The following is a 23,084-nucleotide window of genomic DNA, read 5'->3' as shown; positions in this document are numbered from 1 at the left end:
GTTCCACCCAATTTGAGCTTCTCAGCCACTTTATTTACCTACTCAAGCCTCAGCAATAGCAGGCGCCCCTCCCCCAGCCTCGCTGCTGCCTTGCCATTCGATCTCAGACTGCTGTTCTAGCAGTGAGCAAGGCTCCGTGGGTGTGGGACCCTCCCAGCCAGGCGTGGGATATAATCTCCTGGTGTGCCGTTTGCTAAGACTGTTGGAAAAGCGCAGTATTAGGGTGAGAGTGACCTGATTTTCCAGGTGCCGTCTGTCACGGCTTCCCTTGGCTAGGAAAGGGAATTCCCTGACCCCTTGCGCTTCCCAGGTGAGGCGGTGCCCTGCCCTGGTTCGGCTCCTGGTGCGTGGGCTGCAGCCACTGTCCTGCACCCACTGTCTGACAATCCCCAGTGAGATGAACCTGGTACCTCAGTTGGAAATGCAGAAATCACCCGTCTTCTGCGTCACTCACGCTGGGAGCTGTAGACCAGAGCTGTTCCTATTTGGCCATATTGGAACCGCCCCACTAAACCTCTTTTCTTTATAAATTACCCAGTCTCTCAGGTAGTTCTTCATAGAAATGTGAGATCAGACTATTATAGTGTCTTTGCTGTAGTTGGGGGTCTAGGACTCTCCATTCTGTTTAATTTGACTATTTTTCTATACTTAGGTCAACAACACATTGTCTTGACTACTGAAGTTTGAAATCGGGTAGCAAAGGTTATCTAGCTTTGCTATTGTTTTTCAAGATTATTTTGCCTTTCCACATTCTTTGTATTTTTACATAAATGTTAGAACTAGCTTGTCAATTTAGAATTAGCTTATCAAGGAAGCTTGCTGATATTTTGACTGGGATTTCATTGAATATAAAAATCAATCTGTGGTGAGATTAATTCTTAAGAGTATTGAATCTATACACTGACTTAAGAAAAGCTTTTGATGAAAATATAATTTCTTTTAATATTTGTCAGTGAGATAAGGTTGAACATAAGTAAGATTTTCATTAACTTCAACATGTCATGTCACTAGTTTATAATGTCTGCTTCATTATAGCAGTGTGTAAGCTTTGGTGAATATTATATTCCTGAATCCTAGTCTGGCTTTCTTAACTCCCTAGAAGATGTGCCAGAACCACAGTGCTAACCTTTTCCTAATAAAATTGTTTTTAGGAGCTCTTGAAACAACATCAAAGTGACACCTTGCAATTAGAAGAGCTGAGAAAAACCAAAGAGGTAAGCTTTTTCATCCTTTCCTGTGGACTTGGTATATTACAAATACACCAGTAAAATAACAAGCTGTCAGTATAATGGAATCGATGATAATTTCCCCAAAACCAATAAGAAATCGAAGACCTAAAGCTGAGTTTACTGGATTCAGTAAATTAAAAAGAATTTTTGAAATTATCTGTAAAATAAAGCCAGTGGGTCTTTTTAAACCAGTGGGTCTTTTCGAACAAATAGATCAGCAATATACTATGTGATCTTCAGTGTTGAATGACTTTCATTTCTAGCAAGGTTCAAACCACAAATGATCTTTCAGTTATAAAACACCAAGTTCTTCCCTTTGAGCTCTGAAAAGTATAAAACTGTCTCCTTTGGAACTCTGTCACCAAGCCCCTCCTTAAACTCTGAGTGTACCTCACACATGATAACTTCCTCAGGGACTCTATTCTGGGACAAATTATGGCAGTCTGTGGGAGACAACTGAAGAGGAGCTGTTCAAATCCACAAGGTGATGTGTGATTCTTCCATCACTGAGAATTTGACTTGGATCCAGAATGAACATGTTTGAGAAAATATTAGTCATTATAAAGGCATTGTAAATGAATTCTATCTTAGAGCCCAGGCAGGGCTTCAGCATTATTGAAAGGCAAATAGACTGTGGTGTCCTACAAGTTCAAGAAATGGGCTTTGGAGGAAGATGTACCCAGTGTATTATAATAACTATTTTCATGAGCTTGTCTACGAATTCTGTCATTTGTGTCATGTCTGGGTCTGTTTCTCTTCATTGATTTTTCTCCTCATCTATGGTCATATTTCCTTGTTTGCATGCCTGGTAAGTCTGGCTTGGATGTCAGCCATTTTGGTGTTTACCTTGTTGGGTGCTGAATATTTTTATATTCCTTTAGATATTCCTGAGCTTTGCCCTGGGATGCAGTTAAGTTGCCTGGAAACAGTTTGATCCTTTCAAGCCTTGCTTTTTAAGCTTTGTTGGGCAGAACTAAAGCAGTCTTTAGTATGGAACTAATTTTCCCCCACTACTGAGGTAATACCCTCTGAGTACTCGACACCACACCCTCTGTATGAGAAGGATTTTCTACTCTGCCTGATGGGACCATGAACTATTCCCAGCCCTGTGTTGGCCCTGGGGATTGTTCCACCTTCTCCTCGCTGATGGTTCCTTCCTCTAACCTTGTCTCTTTCTATTTCTTCCTTCCATCACTCCACCCCAGAGGCACTTGCCTCCTTGCTGTTCCTGTAACAGGCCAGCATGTTCCTACCTTGGGGTCTTCGATATTCTCTCTTCCTGAAAAGCTCTTTCCCGGATATCCACATGACTAACTTCCTTTCCTCCTCCTGTTCTTTATTCAAATGCCACCTTCTCAGAAGCTACCCGATTTAAGGGCTCCGCTCCCTGCCCAACACTTGCTTTTCTCCAAATGGGATGCCACTGGAGGTTTTCGAGGAGAGAGTATCATTTGGGAAAATAACTGTGGCAGCAATGTGAAGGAGAATCTGAAGAGGCAAAATGATGGGAGGCAGAACCTATTAGAAGGGTCACCTCCCCTTTACACCTCGACCTGACTTCTGCTCCCATCCCAGCCATGGAAACTGTTCTTGTTAAAATCACAAGTAAATTCCGAGTTGCCAAATCCAAGGAATGCTTCACCTCACTTGACATGAGCAGTATCAGGTGCAATTGATCACTCTCCTTGCAACATTCACCTGTCTTAGCTTTCATGGGCTTCTGGCGTTTCCTTCACCTCATTGGTCACACCTTCTCAATCTCCTTTACTAGAACTCTGCTTAAAACTCTTCAATGGCACCCCATTGTTCTCCCACCTACTTTCTAAGTCCTGGAGTATTTTGAGGCTTGTTCCCAGGCCCCACTTCTCTTCTTTATCTCCCATTTCTCCTTTGGTGAGCTCATCTGTTCACACAGATGTAAAAGCCATCTCTGTGCTGATAACTTGGGTTGATACCTCCAGCCTTGCCTCTCTCCTGAGTTCCAGGCTTGTACATCCAACTGCCCATTTGACATTTCAACATAGGTGACATACAGACACCTCAAAATTAACATGCCCAGTTCCACACTCTCAATTTTCCACCAGAGATTTAGCCCCCAAATTGTCAACTCCCTCAGCTGTTCTAAGCCTAGACCTGAAGTCATCCTTGATTTCTTCTTTCCTTTCACTCCCCCAAATTCAACCCAGCAGCCTCAGCCGATCCTCTATAACATATTCCAAATTCATCCGCGTCCCTCCAACTCTGTTGTCACCTTACCCTAGTCCATTATTTCTCACCTACACGACTGTAATATTCTCCTCCTTAGTTCCGTTGCTTTCCCTCTTGCCCTTCCAATCCATCCCCATGGAGCATAATGTAAGCAGTAAGATGCGTGCATTCACTTCTCTGCTTAAAATCCTTCAGTAGGTCCCCATTGTTCTTAGGTTACCTTGTCCTCTTAGGTGCCACCAAGCTCCCCTGTATTTCCTCACCATGGCCCTCTATCCTTACTATCTCTATTCCAGCCATATTGGTGTTCCTTTAGGTCCTCAAACAGAATGAGCATTTTGGATTTTTTTTATTATACTTTAAGTTTTAGGGTACATGTGCACAATGTACAGCTTTGTTACATATGTATACATGTGCCATGTTGGTGTGCTGCACCCAGTAACTCGTCATTTAACATTAGGTATATCTCCTAATGCTATCCCTCCCCGCTCCCTCCACCCCACAACAGGCCCCGGTGTGTGATGTTCCCCTTCCTGTGTCCATGTGTTCTCATTGTTCAATTCCCACCTATGAGCAAGAACATGCGGTGTTTGGTTTTTTGTCCTTGCAATAGTTTGCTGAGAATGATGGTTTCCAGCTTCATCCATGTCCCTACCAAGGACATGAGCTCATCATTTTTTATGGCTGCATAATATTCCATGGTGTATATGTGCCACATTTTCTTAATCCAGTCTATCATTGTTGGACATTTGGGTTGGTTCCAAGTCTTTGCTATTGTGAATAGTGCCACAATAAACATACGTGTGCATGTGTCTTTATAGCAGCATGATTTATAATCCTTTGGGTATATACCCAGTAATGGGATGGCTGGGTCAAATGGGATTTCTAGTTCTAGATCCCTGAGGAATCGCCACACTGACTTCCACAATGGTTGAACTAGTTTACGTCCCACCAACAGTGTAAAAGTGTTCCTATTTCTCCACATCCTCTCCAGCACCTGTTGTTTCCTGACTTTTTAATGATCGCCATTCTAACTGGTGTGAGATGGTATCTCATTGTGGTTTTGATTTGCATTTCTCTGATGGCCAGTGATGATGAACATTTTTTCATATGTCTTTTGGTTGCATAAATGTCTTCTTTTGAGAAGCGTCTGTTCATATCCTTCGCCCACTTGTTGATGGGGGTTTTTTTTCTTGTAAATTTGTTTGAGTTCATTGTAGATTCTAGATATTAGCCCTTTGTCAGATGAGTAGGTTGCAAAAATTTTCTCTCATTCTGTAGGCTGCCTGTTCACTCTGATGGTAGTTTCTTTTGCTGTGCAAAAGCTCTTTAGTTTAATTAGATCCCATTTGCCAATTTAAGCTTTTGTTGCCATTACTTTTGGTGTTTTAGACATGAAGTCCTTGCCCATACCTATGTCCTGAATGGTATTGCCTAGGTTTTCTTCTAGGGTTTTTATGGTTTTAGGTCTAACGTTTAAGTCTTTAATCCACTTGAATTAATTTTTGTATAAGGTATAAGGAAGGGATCCAGTTTCAGCTTTCTACATATGGCTAGCCAGTTTTCCCAGCACCATTTATTAAATAAGGAATCCTTTCCCCATTTCTTGTTTTTGTCAGGTTTGTCAAAGATCAGATGGTTGTAGATGTGTGGTATTATTTTTGAGGGCTCTGTTCTGTTCCATTGGTCTATATCTCTGTTTTGGTACCAGTACCATGCTGTTTTGGTTACTGTAGCCTTGTAGTATAGTTTGAAGTCAGGTAGCGTGATGCCTCCAGCTTTGTTCTTTTGGCTTAGGATTGACTTGGCAATGCAGGCTCTTTTTTGGTTCCAGATGAACTTTAAAGTAGTTTTTTCCAATTCTGTGAAGAAAATCATTGGTAGCTTGATGGGGATGGCAATGAATCTATAAATTACCTTGGGCAATATGGCCATTTTCACGATGTTGATTCTTCCTATCCATGAGCATGGAATGTTCTTCCATTTGTTTGCATCCTCTTTTATTTCATTGAGCAGTGGTTTGTAGTTCTCCTTGAAGAGGTCCTTCACATCCCTTGTAAGTTGGATTCCTAGGTATTTTATTCTCTTTGAAGCAATTGTGAATGGGAGTTCACTCATGATTTGGCTCTCTGTTTGTCTGTTATTAGTGTATAGGAATGCTTGAGATTTTTGCACATTGATTTTGTATCTTGAGACTTTGCTGAAGTTGCTTATCAGCTTAAGGAGATTTGGGGCAGAGATGATGGGGTTTTCTAGATATACAATCTTGTCATCTGCAAACAGGGACAATTTGACTTCCTCTTTTCCTAATTGAATACCCTTTATTTCCTTCTCCTGCCTGATTGCCCTGGCCAGAACTTCCAATACTATGTTGAATAGGAGTGGTGAGAGAGGACATCCCTGTCTTTTGCCAGTTTTCAAAGGGAATGCTTCCAGTTTTTGCCCATTCAGTGTGATATTGGCTGTGGGTTTCTCATAGATAGCTCTTATTATTTTGAGATACATCCCACCAATACCTAATTTATTGAGAGTTTTTAGCATGAAGCATTGTTGAATTTTGTCGAAGGCCTTTTCTGCATCCATTGAGATAATCATGTGGTTTTTGTCATTGGTTCTGTTTATATGATGGATTAGATTTATTGATTTGTGTATGTTGAACCAGCCTTGCATCCCAGGGATGAAGCCCACTTGATCATGGTGGTTAAGCTTTTTGATGTGCTGCTGGATTTGGTTTGCCAGTATTTTATTGAAGATTTTTGCATCGATGTTCATCAGGGATATTGGTCTAAAATTCTCTTTTTTTGTTGTGTCTCTGCCAGGCTTTGGTATCAGGATGATGCTGGCCTCAAAAAATGAGTTAGGGAGGATTCCCTCTTTTTCTATTGATTGGAATAGTTTCAAAGGAATGGTACCAGCTCCTGGTTGTACCTCTGGTAGAATTTGGCTGTGAATCCATCTGGTCCTGGACTTTTTTTGGTTAGTAAGCTCTTAATTATTGCCTCAATTTCAGAGCCTGTTATTGGTCTATTCAGGGATTCAACTTCTTCCTGGTTTAGTCTTGGGAGAGTGTATGTGTCCAGGAATTTATCCGTTTCTTCTAGATTTTCTAGTTTATTTGCATAGAGGTGTTTATAGTATTCTCTGATGGTAGTTTGTATTTCTGTGGGATCGGTGGTGATATCCCCTTTATCATTTTTTATTGCGTCTATTTGATTCTTCTCTCTTTTCTTCTTTATTAGTCTTGCTAGCAGTCTATCAATTTTGTCGATCTTTTCAAAAAACCAGCTCCTGGATTCATTGATTTTTTGAAGGGTTTTTTGTGTCTCTATCTCCTTCAGTTCTGCTCTGGTCTTAGTTATTTCTTGCCTTCTGCTAACCTTTGAATGTGTTTGCTCTTGCTTCTCTAGTTCTTTTAATTGTGATGTTAGGGTGTCAATTTTAGATCTTTCCTGCTTTCTCTTGTGGGCATTTAGTGCCATAAATTTCCCTCTACACACTGCTTTAAATGTGTCCCAGAGATTCTGGTATGTTGTGTCTTTGTTCTCATTGGTTTCAAAGAACATCTTTATTTCTGCCTTCGTTTCGTTATGTACCCAGTAGTCATTCAGGAGCAGGTTGTTCAGTTTCCATGTAGTTGAGCAGTTTTGAGTGAGTTTCTTAATCCTGAGTTCTAGTTTGATTGCACTGTGGTCTGAGAGACAGTTTGTTGTGATTTCTGTTCTTTTACATTTGCTGAGGAGTGCTTTACTTCCAACTATGTGGTCAATTTTGGAATACGTGTGATGTGGTGCTGAGAAGAAAGTATATTCTGTTGATTTGGGGTGGAGAGTTCTATGGATGTCTATTAGGTCCGCTTGGTGCAGAGCTGAGTTCCATTCCTGGATATCCTTGTTAACTTTCTGTCTCGTGGAACTGTCTAATGTTGACAGTGGGGTGTTAAAGTCTCCCATTGTTATTGTGTGGGAGTCTAAATCTCTTTGTAGGTCTCTAAGGACTTGCTTTATGAATCTAGGTGCTCCTGTATTGGGTGCATATATATTTAGGATAGTTAGCTCTTCTTGTTGAATTGATCCCTTTACCATTATGTAATGGCCTTCTTTGTCTCTTTTGATCTTTGTTGATTGAAAGTCTGTTTCATCAGAGACTAGGATTGCAACCCCTGCCTTTTTTTGTTTTCCATTTGCTTGGTAGATCTTCCTCCATCCCTTTATTTTGAGCCTCTGTGTGTGTCTGCATGGGAGGTGGGTTTCCTGAATACAGCACACTGATGGGTCTTGACTCTGTATCCAATTTGCCAGTCTATGTCTTTTAATTGGAGCATTTAGCCCATTTACATTTAAGGTTAATATTGTTATGTGTGAATTTGATCCTGTCATTCTGATGTTAGCTGGTTATTTTGCTCGTTAGTTGATGCAGTTTCTTCCTAGCCTCGATGGTCTTTACAATTTGGCATGTTTTTGTAGTGGCTGGTACTGGTTGTTCCTTTCCATGTTTAGTACTTCCTTCAGGAGCTCTTTTAAGGCAGGCCTGGTGTGACCAAATCTCTCAGCATTTGCTTGTCTGTAAAGTATTTTATTTCTCCTTCAATTATGAAGCTTAGTTTGACTGGATATGAAATTCTGGGTTGAAAATTCTTTTCTTTAAGAATGTTGAATATTGGCCCCCACTCTCTTCTGGCTTGTAGAGTTTCTGCCGAGAGATCCGCTGTTAGTCTGATGGACTTCCCTTTGTGGGTAATCCGACCTTTCTCTCTGGCTGCCCTTAACATTTTTTCCTTCATTTCAACTTTGGTGAATCTGACAGTTATGTGTCTTGGAGTTGCTCTTCTCGAGGGGTATCTTTATGGTGTTCTCTGTATTTCCTGAATCTGATTGTTGACCGGCCTTGCTAACTTGGGGAAGTTCTCCTAGATAATATCCTGCAGAGTGTTTTCCAACTTGGTTCCATTCTCCCCGTCACTTTCAGGTACACCAATCAGACATAGATTTGGTCTTTTCACATAGTCCCATATTTCTTGGAGGCTTTGTTCGTTTCTTTTTATTCTTTTTTTTCTAAACTTCTCTTCTCGCTTCATTTCATTCATTTGATCTTCCACCACTGATACCTTCTTCCAGTTGATCGAATCGGCTACTGAGGCTTGTGCATTTGTCACATAGTTCTTGTGCCATGGTTTTCAGCTCCATCAGGTCCTTTAAGGACTTCTCTGCATTGGTTATTCTAGTTAGCCATTTGTCTAATCTTTTTTCAAGGTTTTTAACTTCGTGGCCATGAGTTCGAACTTCCTCCTTTAGCTCGGAGTAGTTTGATAATCTGAAGCCTTCTTCTCTCAACTCGTCAAAGTCATTCTCTGTCCAGCTTTGTTCTTTTGCTGGTGAGGAGCTGCATTCCTTTGGAGGAGGAGAGGCACTCTGATTTTTAGAACTTTCAGTTTTTCTGCTCTGTTTTTTCCCCATCTTTGTGGTTTTATCTACCTTTGGTCTTTGATGACAGTGACGTACAGATGGGGTTTTGGTGTGGATGTCCTTTCTGTTTGTTAGTTTTCCTTCTAACAGTCAGGACCCTCAGCTGCAGGTCTGTTGGAGTTTGCTGGAGGTCCACTCCAGACCCTGTTTGCCTGGGTATCAGCAGCAGAGGCTGCAGAACAGCAGATATTGATGAACAGCAAATGTTGCTGCCTGATTGTTCCTCTGGAAGTTTTGTCTCAGAGGAGTACCGGGCCGTGTGATGTGTCAGTCTGCCGCTACTGGGGTGTGCCTCCCAGTTAGGCTACCCAGGGGTCAGGGACCCACTTGAGGAGGCAGTCTGTGCATTCTCAGATCTCAAGCTACATGCTGGGAGAACCACCACTTTCTTCAAAGCTGTCAGACAGGGACATTTAAGTCTGCAGAGGTTTCTGCTGCCTTTTGTTTGGCTATGCCTGCCCCAGAGGTGGAGTCTACAGAGGCAGGCAGGCCTCCTTGAGCTGCGGTGGGCTCCACCCAGTTCGAGCTTCCTGGCCGCTTTGTTTACCTACTCAAGCCTGGGCAATGGCAGGCGCCCTTCCCCCAGCCTCACTGCTGCCTTGCAGTTTGATCTCAGACTGCTGTGCTAGCAATGAGCGAGGCTCCGTGGGCGTAGGACCCTCCGAGCCAGGCACAGGATACAATTTTCTGGTGTGCCGTTTGCTAAGACCGTTGGAAAACGCAGTATTAGGGTGGGAGTGACCCGATTTTTCAGGTGCCATCTGTCACCCCTTTCCTTGGCTAGGAAAGGGAATTCCCTGACCCCTTGCACTTCCCGGGTGAGGCAATGCCTCGCCCTGCTTCGGCTCATGCTCAGTGCACTGCACCCACTGTCCTGCACCCAGTGTCCGACAATCCCCAGTGAGATGAACCCGATACCTCAGTTGGAAATGCAGAAATCATACATCTTCTGCATCGCTCATGCTGGGAGCTATAGACTGGAGCTGTTCCTATTCGGCTGTCTTGGCTCCACCCCTGAGCATTTTGCATTCGAAGGACTTTTGCACAGGCTTCTATTCATTCTTTAGTGGAAGTTTGTGTGTTTGTTTCAAGAAGCTACTTTTTAGAGGAGTTTTAGGTTTACAGAAAAATTGAGCAGAAAGTACAGAGTTCCCATATACTACCCCACCCCACCCCGCCCCACCACTAGTTTCCTTTATTATTAGTATCTTGCATTGGGGTGGCACATTAGTTGCAATTGATGAGCCAATGTGGATTCATTCTTATTAACTAAAGTCCATAGTTTGCATGAGGGTTCTCTCTTTGTGTTGTACATTCTGTGGGTTTTGCCTAATATGTCATGTCATGTATCCACCATTATAGTGTCATACAGAATAGTTTCACTGCTCTAAAAGCACCCTCTGCCCCACCTATTCATCCCTCCCTTCCCCTCCAAATCCCTAGAAACCACTAATCTTTTTTCTGTCTCTATAGTTTTGCCTTTTCCAGAGTGTCATATAGTTGGAATCAGTAGTAGGTATTTAATAAAGATTTGCTTAATGAATGAATAACTGATTGCCATTGTAACCATTCATATGAGCTCTGGTGAGGCTGAAGAGAAGGATATAGATGGGTGAGACAGAGACGAGGCAGGACTGACAGGGTGTGAGTGGCCATGAGTGATGCAAAAGTAGCTCAAGTTGCTCCCTTGCATTATAGTCCAAGTGCCCTGGAGAAGAGACTAAATAAATAGACATCGGCATGATGTCCTGCAACAACTTCTTCTTATGCAGGTCATGGAGGAAGAATTGCATGCACAAGCCCTTATCCTAGAGTCACTTAACACAAACCTCTACTATACCCAGTTGGAACTCCAGAAAGAGGTGAGTCCCTACTGGAGTGGAGATGGGGGTTGGAGGAAGAACCCAGGTCTCCATCCAGCTCTGCAGTATAGCTCTGTCCTGGATGGCTCTGGGTTGGGGAAGATGGCTATTAAAATGTGTGTCTTTCAGAAAGCTATAGTGGGAAATCTGGAGAAAATGCTTCAAACCAAGTTTGCTGAAGCTGAAGAAAAGTATAAGCACACCATACAGATCCTGACGGAAGAGAACATTCATCTGAAGTGCGGCTGCTGCTGAAAAAGACATAGCTGAGTTCTCTTTAGGAGTGGGAAGGGGTTTGAGTGAGGAATGGGTTAGGAAGATAGACCAGCTGCTCCCTAGTTATGTCAAGGCACAGGTGTTTTCAGGAGGGAGGTATGTCACTCTAGGCCAGTGACACAAAGCCAGATAGTTCACTTGATGTGGAGTGGAGACATGTCTACACTTCTCCCATTCACCTGTGTCCTTGTTTCTATGCAAAACAACACAGGACATTTATCTCCCAGTTTCTGAGTTTGCTCAGTTCTATGACTGAGGGTGGTTTTTAAATCCATCTCCCCTGGGAGACTGATGGTCTTGCCATTACATGCAGCTGCTTCTGGTTCCTATGGAAATCAGCTTTGGATCAGAAAGTGTACTGTTACCTGAAGCTGCGTCTTAAATCATTAAAATAAATTTTGGTCAATACTTTAATAGAGGAAAGTTATTTATTGCATTGATTTAGTAGAAAATTCCTCATATAGGACTTTAGTCACCTGAACACCATACCTCACTAAATTCAAAACCACTGCAAGTAATGAGTGAGAGACTGCTGTGGTGAAGGAACGAAGGCACATTTCTCTCCCTGCACTCCAAATATCCTATACCCTTTCTAGCTTTTGAGTTGACATTGATACATCTTTCCTTTCTTTTTACAGGCAAAAGATAATTTCTAAGAATGAAGAAATTTATGAAGGATGTTCTGGGAGATTGGCCTCTATTACTGTTTCTAAGGATGATTCTGACACTGTGGAAGATGGTAGCAAGAAAGGACAAGAATCATAAACAAAAAGTTGCTCTGCATTGTTGAAGATGGTTGGCACACCATTTCTGTAGGCCCAGGAAACTCCTGGGAGGGTTTTCTTGAGAAAATGCATATAATGAATTTAGTTCTTGGGTTGCTCTGACTCTCTGAGTGGCTGAAAATGTTTGAATTCTCATCTGAATTTCACAGCTTATCATGGACTCTTCATTGAAAAATGATGCTCTCGGTACTGGGAGCTGAGCTTTCTCTGAGTTTTGTACTATTTTTCTTGCACCTTTACGTATTTCATTAGAAAGAAACTGATTTGGAGGCCTTCTTCCTATTGAACTTTTACAATATTTGGGAGGTGTACCTTTGTCCCCTGAGGCATTTAGGTAGCAAAAAAAGATGATGTGTTGATTTTACTCTAAATATTTTTCTCTCACACCCATGCCTCCTACTTCCCTACCTCTCAATCATGTTCCCTAACCTATGACTTAGGAAGGGTTTTTGATGATTCTTACCACCTTCTCTGGACCATCATCAGAATTCAGACACCCACAGGGCAGGCAACATAAATAAGTAAAGTGGGCTAGACATAAGGAAAACAATTGCACAAGCACAGTGATAAGTGGCAACCAACAGCAGCCTCAGTAGAGGGGCTTGGGCAGGGCTGGGGCACAGCGGGTGGGGAAGAGTGACCCACAGAGCACAGTCCCATCTGAAGAAGGTGCTTCTCAGACCTTTGCCATGCAAAATCATGAGGTCAATATTGTCAGATATTATGATTTTTTAAAAGAAGTTATTCTGGTTTTTATGTGATATCTCCTAATTTTTAAACGTTGACAACAAATTTTAAAAATACAACTGTGTGTGCTAATCATGGGAGACTCAAGTAGAACATGTCTGTGGTCCAGATGTTTTCCACCTGTGAGATGTCATTGGCAGAAACCAAAACCAAACACAAAAAATCTCCAAGGAGCAATAAGATCAAATTATATTTTATTCTATTAAAAAATGTTTTTGAAAAAAGATACTTAAGTTTTAAAGATAACTTAATTCCTAATGATTTAAAATAATCCAAGCAGAGATGAAAGAGCAGATGCAAATGCATAAAAAGACCCCAGAGCATTGTTAGCAAAAAGCAAATATAGTTAGCCAAGCATATATACATCATAAAAGCAATAGGAAGGCATAAAGCAAGTTTGGGGAGAGCTTATTTAAAACTTGTAAAATAATTTGAATTTTTAAAAGATTTCAATCAAATTTTGTTTTATTAAAAACAAAAATTTTTTTTTGAGACGGGGTCTTGTTCTGCCACCCAAGCTTGAGTGCAGTGGTGTGAGCATGGCTCACTGCAGCCTTGACCTCTTGGGTTCAAGCAATCCCCCCACCTCAACCTCCTAAAGTGCTGGGATTATAGACATGAGCCACCATACATGGCTATTTTCTAATTTTTTAAATGTGGTAGTGTGGAATTTAGCTTCGAGAGAGAATTAAAATTAATAGAATATTAACAGTGGGCTTAATGTTGATAGATAATAATCTGAATCATAAGCCCTCTATATTCATAGCTGGATTTTGTATGTGTCTGGTATTTATTGCCACCAGCTAAAAACATTCCCAAAGCCTTAAGCATAAGAGAAAGGAGAGAGTGTTATTGTTGTTAATATCCTATTAACTTTAGCTCTTATAAAAAAGTGCAAAACAATTAATAAATTAAGTAGAAAATCTAGAAAATTAGTAAATAAACATAGTGTTATATATCTAAATACCATCGGCCGGGCGCGGTGGCTCACGCCTGTAATCCCAGCACTTTGGGAGGCCGAGGCGGGTGGATCACGAGGTCAGGAGATCAAGACCATCCTGGCTAACACGGTGAAACCCTGTCTCTACTAAAAATATTTTTAAAAAATTAGCCGGGCATGGTGGCGTGCCCCTGTAGTCCCAGCTACTCGGGAGGCTGAGGCAGGAGAATGGCGTGAACCCGGGAGGCGGAGCTTGCAGTGAGCTGAGATTGCGCCACTGCACTCCAGCCTGGGCGACAGAGCGAGATTCTGTCTCAAAAAAACAAAACAAACAAACAAACAAAAAAATAGCGCCATCAATCAGAAGGGAAGACAAGTTTTTTTCTTAGTGTGAAAGTAGGCTGCGGCATCTGTTTCCCCATGTTTTTCTTGTCATCCTTGTTGCTTACTTCATAGTTCACTTCAGTCAGGATGGTGAGAATATCATCGCCTCTGAAATACATCACATAACATTGTGACTGTCTGTGGGGGAAAGCAACTGATGAACTGTCTCCTCTGCTGTGCTCAGAGATAGTTCTGTAGTTCTTTCTCTCAAAATATCAGTCATTTGAAACAGTAAGTTGCTAAACCAAGACCTACCCCAGCTTTCCTGGTAAATGGGTTGCCTCGGAGCTTAATAACTTACTTTTGGTTTATTCAGGAACTCTTTTGACCATCAGAAGCCTCGGTGTCAGTATTAGAGTTGGTTTCTTTCTCTCCTGACCTGTGTGTCTCTCACTCTTCTCCACGTTACTTGGCTCCCCATTTCTTCAATGCCCCCCAATACTCTCTGCCTCGAATTGACATCGCATCTGCAGATTCATCTTTGATGCAATTAAACTTAAGGCAAGTGAAAGTATAACGTCTCCTGCAGCTACTCCCACCTTCTTCTCACCAGAATCTCTTAGCATTTTTGTTAGGCAACCTCTTCTTCTACCTTGGTAGCTAGCCCCGGAAACCTTGCAGGATTCATGATCTAAGTTACAAAATCTAAGTTAGATTCATGATCTAAGTTATGGGAAATTGTCACTCTTCATATACTCAAAACGAAATACAGGGCTAGAAGGAACCTGCTATTTATCTCCCACAATGCACCAAGAGGTTTTGAGGATGGTTTGCTATTATAGAACTTTTGACAGAGTTGGAGGATGTTTAAACATTGAATTGGGTTACTGCCTTCTTGGAAGATTTCCAAAACTAGTTGAATTGGCTCAGTCATGTTTTGGCCTAAAGACAGAGAGCTGGACTATATGACTTTCCCATCCTTTCCTGCTCTGTGATACCCTGATTGTCCTTTGAGGTGCTGAATAAAGGAATAAAGCATCTCAGCTTTTCCATCTATAAACTAAGGATGTTATTAACACTTGCCACTGTCCCACTTTGTAACTGACCTGGGAAATGCAGCTATGTGATCTACAGCTAGACATTTAGAGATGAATGGAAACCACTCCCCTTGGACAGTTCTCTGACCTGTTAATGTTATCTAAACCATATAGCACTTTCTAATAGGCTCTGAATATGAGTAGATAGTAGTGGTGATGGAGTAGCAGGGGAAGGTAGTGTAACAGCAAGGAAGGCTGAGTAGGCAAGACTTACCGAGGACATCGCTCTTTCAGGCTCTGGCAAAGTGACTGGATGTACCAGGTTCCCTCTGCAGGGTTTCGGTAGGAAACACAGTTATTCACAGTGGCCATCCCCAGCAGAAAGTCAGCCTCATCCGGGATATATCTCGTTTGAGGTGATGATAAATCCATTTCTAAATAGGGTTGCCCCTCTGAATCAGTCTCAACAGGTATACCTTTCTGGTAGTTATCCCCCTGACAAGCCTGAATAAAAAACACTTTGGGTTTTCCAGCAAGAGAAGGGCACTTCAAACCAGTGAACTGAGATGTCAGCTCATAGATGGGGGCCTCCTGTCCATCAGTGCCGTAGATGATGCCCTTGTCTCCATGGGAGAGGATACAGCAGATGAAGCAGTCCATGTTACTGTGGTCCATGAGTTGGTAGATTTTCAAAATCTCATAGATTTGCTCCACTGTGCAGTCATTGTGGGGCTTGATCTCAAAATGAAGCTCTTCAAAGGTCGTGGTCAAAGCCCCTGAAAAGTGAAATTTGAACAGTCACGTTATACCACAGTAATTCACAGACCAGAGCTGGAGAGCACAGTGGGCATAACATTGATAGATAAGAATTTGAACTAGAAATTCAAGAGCAAAACCCTCTATATTTGTAGCTGGATTCTGCAGGCTTCTAATATTTATTGCCACCAGCTAAAAACATTCTCAAACCCTGAAGCAAATGAGAAAGGAGAGAGTGTTATTGTTGGTCTGTTTTCTCTGCTAAACTAGTTTACAAGATGGGTAAGCTATCATTTAGGCTTACTACTGAACCAATTTTAAAAATGATTGTATTATTTACATAATCAGAAAAAAAAACCAATTTTTGAATAAAAGATCCAACTTATTTTATCCTAAACCTTCTCAAAATTATTTATGTATAGCAAAATAAAAGATATGAATTAATAAGATAGAACTAGAAGACCTTTTACAAAAGGTTATCCCCTCTCTATCCCTCCCCATTACCTAGTCACATTCCATGAAGGCAACCACTTTCAGTTTTTAACCACTTTTTTTTCACATTAACCTCCATTTTGTAATGAATTTGGGTACACTGCTAATTACTCATTTATAAATTTTAGACTTTCGCATTGAGTTCTTATTATGGAGAATGAGCATTTGGTGCTCTTACTCAATTATTTACAATTTTTGGTTGAATCCATAGTAATATTTTTATTTTTTTTAATTTTTTTTAGAAAAGGTCTCACTGTCACCCAGGCTACAGTGCAGTGTCACAATCTCAGCTCACTGTAACTTCTGCCCCCCAAGTTCAAGCAATTCTCCTGCCTCAGCCTCCCAAGCAGGTGGGACTACAGGCACGCACCACCACACCCAGCTAATTTTTGTATTTTTAGTAGAGACAGGGTTTCGCCATGTTGGCCAGGTTGGTCACAAACTCCCAGCCTCAAGTGACCCACCCACCTTGGCCTCCCAAAGTGCTGGGATTGTAGGCATGGGCCACCACCTCCGGCCCATAGTAATATTTCTATTATTAAGACTATGTAAACATAATGTTCTTTCATTATGTTTCCTTTCTTATTAACCTTTTTGCCTTTCCTGGAATTCGTAATTGTATTATTTTTTCATCTGCTTTGTTTCCTATATGCTTAACACTATTTTTTCTCCAAGTGCTCAATGGATCTGGCCAAAATCTTTCAACATTTTCAAGCTACTTGTCTGACTCATTTTTATTTCTTCCTGGAAAACTTTCCATCCAGAGCACTGCATCCTTCTGCTGTAATACCAACTGGCTGTTCCGTAGGCCAGATGAATTTCTCTTCTTCTGGGACATCTCTCTTTCATAGTAGGTTCCCTGTTTCCTCCATCTATGACTTCCTCTTTCTTATCAGTTTCCTTTGCTGGAGCATAACCATGAGGAGTACATTTTTTGAGCCCCTGTATGTGTCTTTACTTTATAGAGTTCTATTTCCAAAAGCATTTTTCTTCAGAATTCCGAAGGCCTTTCTTCACAGTCTTTTAGCTTTCAGTGTTGCTAGAGAGAAGACTTTTCATTCCTGATACTTTACATATTTGGCTTACTTTTTTCTCTTTCCAGAAGCTTCTAGGGTATGATATGTTTGGAAGTGAATCTTAATCCATTATACCCTTTCAATCTGGAGATTGTGTCATTTCGTTCTTGGAAAGTTCCATTTCCCCTTTCTCTGTCCTTTCTGGAACTCTTATTGTCAAAAATTGGACATCCTTGATTTAGCATCGAATTTTCTTATCTTTTGCTCCTATTTTCTATTTTTGTCTTTTTATCCTACTTTCTTAGACTTTATCTTCTACTTTATTGAATTTTTCATTTTGGTGCTCAGATTTTTAATTTTCAAGGAGTCCTGCTTGTTCTGTCCCTTTTTCATAACATCTTGTTCTTTTATGGACCTTTAACTAACTCTCTAAGAATACTCTCTAAGAATACTAAATACCAATATTAACTCTCTAAGAATACTCTCTAAGTATACTCTCTAAGTATACTCTCTAAGAATACTAAATACCAATATTAAGAATACTAAATACCTCTAAGAATACTAAATACTCTCTAAGAATACTAAATACCAATATTAAGCATTAAGCTTTTTTCTCAACATTATCTTTGTTTCATTCATATTCTGTTTCATGTTTTTCTTGTTGTTTGCATTGCCTCTCATTTATCTAGTAATTTGTTTATTTATTTGAGACAGAGTCTTGCTCCGTCACCCAGGCTGGAGTGCAGTGGTAGGATCTCAGCTCACTGCAACTTCCACCTCCCAGGTTCAAGTGATTCTTCTGCCTCAGCCTCTGTAGTAGCTGGGATTACAGGCACCTGCCACCATGCCCGGCTAATTTTTGTATTTTTAGTAGAGATGGGATTTCACCATGTTGTTCAGGCTGGGCTTGAACTCCTGACCTCAGGCGATTCGCCTGTCTCGGCCTCCCAAAGTGCTGGGATTTACAGGTGTGAGCCACCGTACCAAGCTGCCTCTCTTTTGTATTAGAGCCTTTCTTCAAATGCCTGCTGACCTTTGGTTGTCCCTTCATAAATTGACTAATTAGTCCATTAAAAAGTCGACTGAGAGCTCTGTGTTTGTGGATGTGGTTTGTTCTCTGAGGGATTTCATAGCAAGATGATTGGTTGGGGACCTGATCATTTCATTAGGAAACCTCCAGATGTCATTATCTGTATGTATTTTAGCTAGAGCTTTCAGCTTCTCCAGAGGTAAGTCTGTATGTGCTGCCAGTGTCTTGGAACCAAGTTGGTTTAGAGATCTGACTCCATGCCACCAGTAGGTTTTCTTCAGTCTCTCTGTGTTCAGTAAAATGCTTCCTTGCTTCCTTTGCTGGGCCTGGCACACGGAAGTGTAGAGCCTCTCTGGTTCAATTTTATGAGAAAACAAACTTCCTGTTCCTTATGATGGTAGAGTAAGAATAGTTGCTGGCTCTATGAGAGGGAGGTATGAATCAGAGGATTGTACAGGCTTATACAGGCTTTCAAAGAATCTTCCTGTTTTCTGCTCATTGCCTCACCTACACTTTGTACCTCCAATTGCTGAATTTTTCCAGGATTCTGTGGGATAAATAGGTTTGCCTCCTTTCTGTGTTCCCCTCTGTAATCAGTGAGGTTGTAGCTTTCTCTGTTAAGTCAATTACCTCTACTCTTTTTTTTTGACTCCCCCAAATTGTTGGAAACCTTTCATTAGCTATTGTCTCCATTCCTGTTCTCTTGATCCTTGTTGGATTATTCCTTTTTTATTCCTTCGCCAGCATTTTGTCCCTGTCAGCACATCAGAGCTAAACATAAGTCATCAGTCAAAAGGCAATCTCAGCCAGGCGCAGTGGCTCACACCTGTAATCCCAGCACTTTGGGAGGCCGAGGCGAGTGGATCACCTGAGGTCAGGAGTTCGAGACCAGCCTGACCAACATGGTGAAACCCCATCTCTACTAAATACAATTAACTGGGTGTGGTGGCACATGCCTGTAATCCCAGCTACTTGGGAGGCTGAGGCAGGAGAATTACTTGAACCTGGGAGGCAGAGGTTGCGGTGAGCCAAGATCATGCTATTGCACTCCAGCCTGGGCAACAGAGTGAGACTCTGTCTCAAAAAAAAAAAAAAAAAAAAATACAGTCTAGCATTAGGAATAGAAAAAATAACTGAAATGCAATAGGCCCTTGTTGATTTGGAAGCACTTTGGCAAGACTAATACAGTGTGTTGGTTCTGTGAAAAAAATTCTAATCCTTTGGAAATGTGGAATGTTAATTTAAAAAAAATGACTGTAAAGTAAGTCTGAAGGCACTGAAGCAGGACAGAAGGGAGTCTCTCAGGAGAAATGACTTCTGCAGCTGGGTCTCCTACTTTTACTCATTCAGCATCAAACATAAGAACAGGAACAGAAAAAGCAAGACACACAGACTCGAATGCCTACCAGAGATTAGTCAATCATGGGCCAGTTATAAGAAAATGAACTGCCAGAAATAGAAGCAAATGTTATTTTAATAGAAATGTTTTAATTTTAAAAGAATACAAATCAAGGGTCCGAAATGTTTTTTTCAATACCAAGCGCATAATGACTAATGATGTAATCAATGGACTTAATCTCTGTGCCTTTTTAAAGGCTTAGATTTGCTTAAATAAACAAATCAAATGTTAACAGGGACCAGGTACAGGTGGCTCACACCTGTAATCCCAGCACTTTGGGAGGCCAAGGCAGGCGGATCACTTGAGGTCAGGAGTTCAAGACCAGCCTGGCCAATATGGCAAAACCCCATCTCTACTAAAAATACAAAAATTAGCCAGGTGCAGTGGTGTGTGCCTGTAGTCCCAGCTACATGGGAGGCTGAGGCAGGAGAATCACTTGAACCGGGGAGGTGGAGGCTGCAGTGAGCTGAGATCGCACCACTGCACTCCAGCCTGGGCAACAGAGTGAGACTTTGTCTCAAAAAAAAAAAATGTTAATGGGGCCATTACAGAGTCCTGATGATTATAATCAGTCTACATTAATTTTCTAAACTTACCTCCATTTGCAAAACATCAATAATTGATGTTAAGCCTGATGAACACTATTTCCAAAAGTTCTTTGATCAAATCAAAATTATTAATATCTCAATGGTGATGGATGATTTTTATTTTTTGTTGTTGTAGTCACTTTTTATATTCACATACTACAAATTGTTTTTTCATTTAACTTGTAAGTTCTTGATCTTAGCTTAAATTGGCTGAGCAGAATTGCTAACCAGTTTAATATTTAATACTTGAAAATGCTACTTCTGTTAAGAACCCACAATTTCTGCTGCACTTAACAGCCCAACCTGTAAAAATGCAGCCTCTATAAGAGCTTTGATACCACGGCAATTTCATCGCCTAATGCATTCCACAGAAGCGCTATGCATTTAGCTGAATTCAAAACAAAGCTTACTACTGCTTTTCATTATGTCTTTTAGTAAGATTTGATATTTTATATTTATACATACATTGCTTTTATTTAAAAAATTAATTTAAAAAAAAAAGCAGGAAACTGATAAATGTATAAGAATGTTCTTTGCCTCCACAGGGAAATATGTTTCAATCCATTTTCTTGAAACATGGCCCTTTTGGTATAGTTTTTGTTCTCTCCCTTTTGATTTAAAAAAAAATAGGCATAAGAAATATTTCACTTTTCTCTTTTGGGTTCTACTGTACCTGCATCCAAGTGTGTTCCATTCCTGTCCCTAATGCTGTGAAGTTTGGGCACTTTCTCCCGTGCTTTTGCAAAATTGTGATTGTTGATGATCAGACAGTATCCCCGAGGTTTGCTTTTCATTTGGTAAACTTTGTCCAAAGTCTGGAAAACAAACACCCAACCCAGGAGCTGACTCTGTGGGTCAAACACTAGAGATGTAAACAAACAACTCCCTAGTAAGAGGACTTGCTTTCCATTGCCCCACCCCAACTCGGGGTCGTTTCCTTGAAGAACTAGCTTCTACCTATTTCCTTCACACAGGACCTCTCAGACTTCTGCCCTATCGTTGTAAAGTCAGTGTCCCAATACCTGGGCCTCCTGAGCACTTTGCACATATATTAATATTGTTGTCATCATATTGTATTATTGTTTGTTCTCATTTCTGCTTCCCATACTATACAGAAGACTCCTTGAGGTTGATAACATCTGTGCCAGGGACTACGGTGTATTAACTTGTGAGAGCTCAATCAAGAGTCACTGAATGAATGAATGTCTTTGGCTGCCCCCACGCCATGACTTGTGATTCTCTTGGCTGTCTACTGAACTCATCTGTGCTTCCTGGCTAACAGCTGAGGGTCTCCCATTCATGCATTGCACAGTGTGGTCCCAGGATTTTAAAGGTGATGGCTTAACCCGGCTCTCAGGACCACGGTGGCTGCTGGGAAGAGATGGGCTGGTCAGGGAGGTCCTGACTACACTGTAGGTTATGGTGTCCAACTGCAGTACCTCATAGTACTGACCAGGGATGGCCCTGTGTCCTATTCATTCTCCTAGGGCTGTTTCAGTGCTGAGATACTCAGCATTTAGTTGGAGGTCTGCGTAGCGCCTTGAAGTGGAGAAAAGGACTCCAGGCTAGGAAGCCCAGTTCCTGCCTCTACTTCACCTTATGACTTTGGGCAAGTAACCTGTTATCTTAATATGTTAACTCTAAGATATTAAATATTCGATAAAGTTTGTACCAAGTATGTTAAGTTTTTATTATTTACTGTTAAGTGTTCTAAGTATTTATTAAGCATATTAAGTGTATTTACTGAGATATTAAGACACTAAGATTTGGCCAGGCACGGTGGCTAGTACCTATAATCCCAGACTTTGGGAGGCCAAGGCAGGAGGATTGCTTGAGGCCAGGAGTTCGAGACCTGGCTTGGCAACGTAGCAAGACCCCTGTCTCAATAAAACATTAAAAAAGGAAAAAGATACTAAGATTTACTAAGATATTAAGACAGTGTTTTTAGCTGTTCAGTGGGGACACTGCTTGTAGCATGCTGTACTGTTTAGAAAGTACCACATTACTTGGGTTAATCCTTGACTTTCAGATGAAAGAGGTCTGGTAATTTTCTCAGGAGCCCACACTAGTGAATAATCTCTCTCAAGCCTACTTCAGAGATTCAGGATTTCCTCTTCTTCCTACCATGAGGAGGAGCAAATGGGCTAATAAGTCGGGATGTATTTGGTGGATTGTTGATTACATAAAGAGAAGTTATTATGCCTAAAAAGTACATGTTTCTGCTGGTTCACTGAGACGAAAACACAGAGATGGCTAGATTATGAGAGTTTGCTGCTTACACCTAATCACAAAGGAGAAGAATTTTTGAAACGTTAAGCTAAAGGAAAAGGCTTTGCTTTTTCCATTCCTGCTAGACTCTTTCTCCAAACCACTCCTCCATCCAGGCTGGCACGGCTGCTAGAAGATTTGGTAGGAGGCTTCTTACCCCCTCCACCCTCCAACTATTCCAGTATCTTCATCTCGGGTCTTAAAATAAAATTCAAATGCACAGAAAACTGAAGGAGTCACATTTTAAAAATTAAGTCATATTTTTAACTTATTTTTTTGTGAATTTTTTCTACAGTTCTCAAAATTTTCAGTAAGTTTCTGCCCCTTATCAGTTTATCTGGCAGCAAAAAAAAAAAAAGCTAACAAATTAAATAACTAGAATCTGTAATGTAAAAAGAAAAAGGATTTGGAGGTTTCCATCTACCTGTGATTCACTATCCTGTTCTCTTGGAGAGTCCGAGATTGTCATTACCCCACACAACTCCTCCCCTGCAAACAACGAAGAGACACATCTAGAATGAGACATGGCAGGAAAGGTACACTGGTAATGAAATATGTAGCACATAGGACAACATAAGGTCTTTTTTAAGATGAAAATTCAAGCTGGGCACAGTGGCTCACACCTGTAATCCCAGCACTTTGGGAGGCCAAGATGGGCAGATCACT

At 41.1% G+C, this 23,084-nt stretch overlaps 2 protein-coding genes across 17 annotated transcripts in view; one reads left to right on the top strand and one right to left on the bottom strand.

Moving 5' to 3' along the window:
* FLACC1 (flagellum associated containing coiled-coil domains 1) overlaps positions 1-12,027 on the top strand; it is a 78,783-nt gene extending 66,756 nt beyond the window's left edge. For 3 of the 9 annotated variants that reach the window (XM_054549646.2, XM_054549644.2, XM_054549643.2), the window contains 4 exons: positions 1,152-1,214; positions 10,672-10,761; positions 10,891-11,000; positions 11,676-12,027. In XM_054549646.2, the coding sequence (XP_054405621.1) occupies positions 1,152-1,214; positions 10,672-10,761; positions 10,891-11,000; positions 11,676-11,802 (390 nt within the window). In that variant the 3' untranslated portion in view covers positions 11,803-12,027. Of the gene's footprint in view, positions 1-1,151; positions 1,215-1,642; positions 1,733-10,671; positions 10,762-10,890; positions 11,032-11,675 lie in introns of those variants that run through there. The other 6 variants (XM_054549651.2, XM_054549650.2, XM_054549649.2 and 3 more) reach the window with 4 other exon arrangements.
* Positions 12,028-12,746: 719 nt separating this feature from the next.
* The window catches only part of CASP8 (caspase 8), a 50,437-nt gene continuing 40,099 nt past the window's right edge, over positions 12,747-23,084 (bottom strand). For 6 of the 8 annotated variants that reach the window (XM_054548585.1, XM_009237971.3, XM_009237968.4 and 3 more), the window contains 4 exon segments: positions 22,843-22,907; positions 20,824-20,965; positions 15,145-15,646; positions 12,747-14,001 (listed from right to left, as the gene is read on the bottom strand). In XM_054548585.1, coding sequence (XP_054404560.1) covers positions 13,866-14,001; positions 15,145-15,646; positions 20,824-20,965; positions 22,843-22,907 — 845 coding nt within the window. In that variant the 3' untranslated portion in view covers positions 12,747-13,865. 8 annotated transcript variants of the gene reach the window in all.

The sequence above is a fragment of the Pongo abelii genome, chromosome 11 (assembly GCF_028885655.2).
Source record: "Pongo abelii isolate AG06213 chromosome 11, NHGRI_mPonAbe1-v2.0_pri, whole genome shotgun sequence".
Lineage (NCBI taxonomy): Eukaryota > Metazoa > Chordata > Mammalia > Primates > Hominidae > Pongo > Pongo abelii.
Note: the sequence above shows the minus strand (reverse complement) of the source record. Positions and strands in the feature narration are given on the sequence as shown.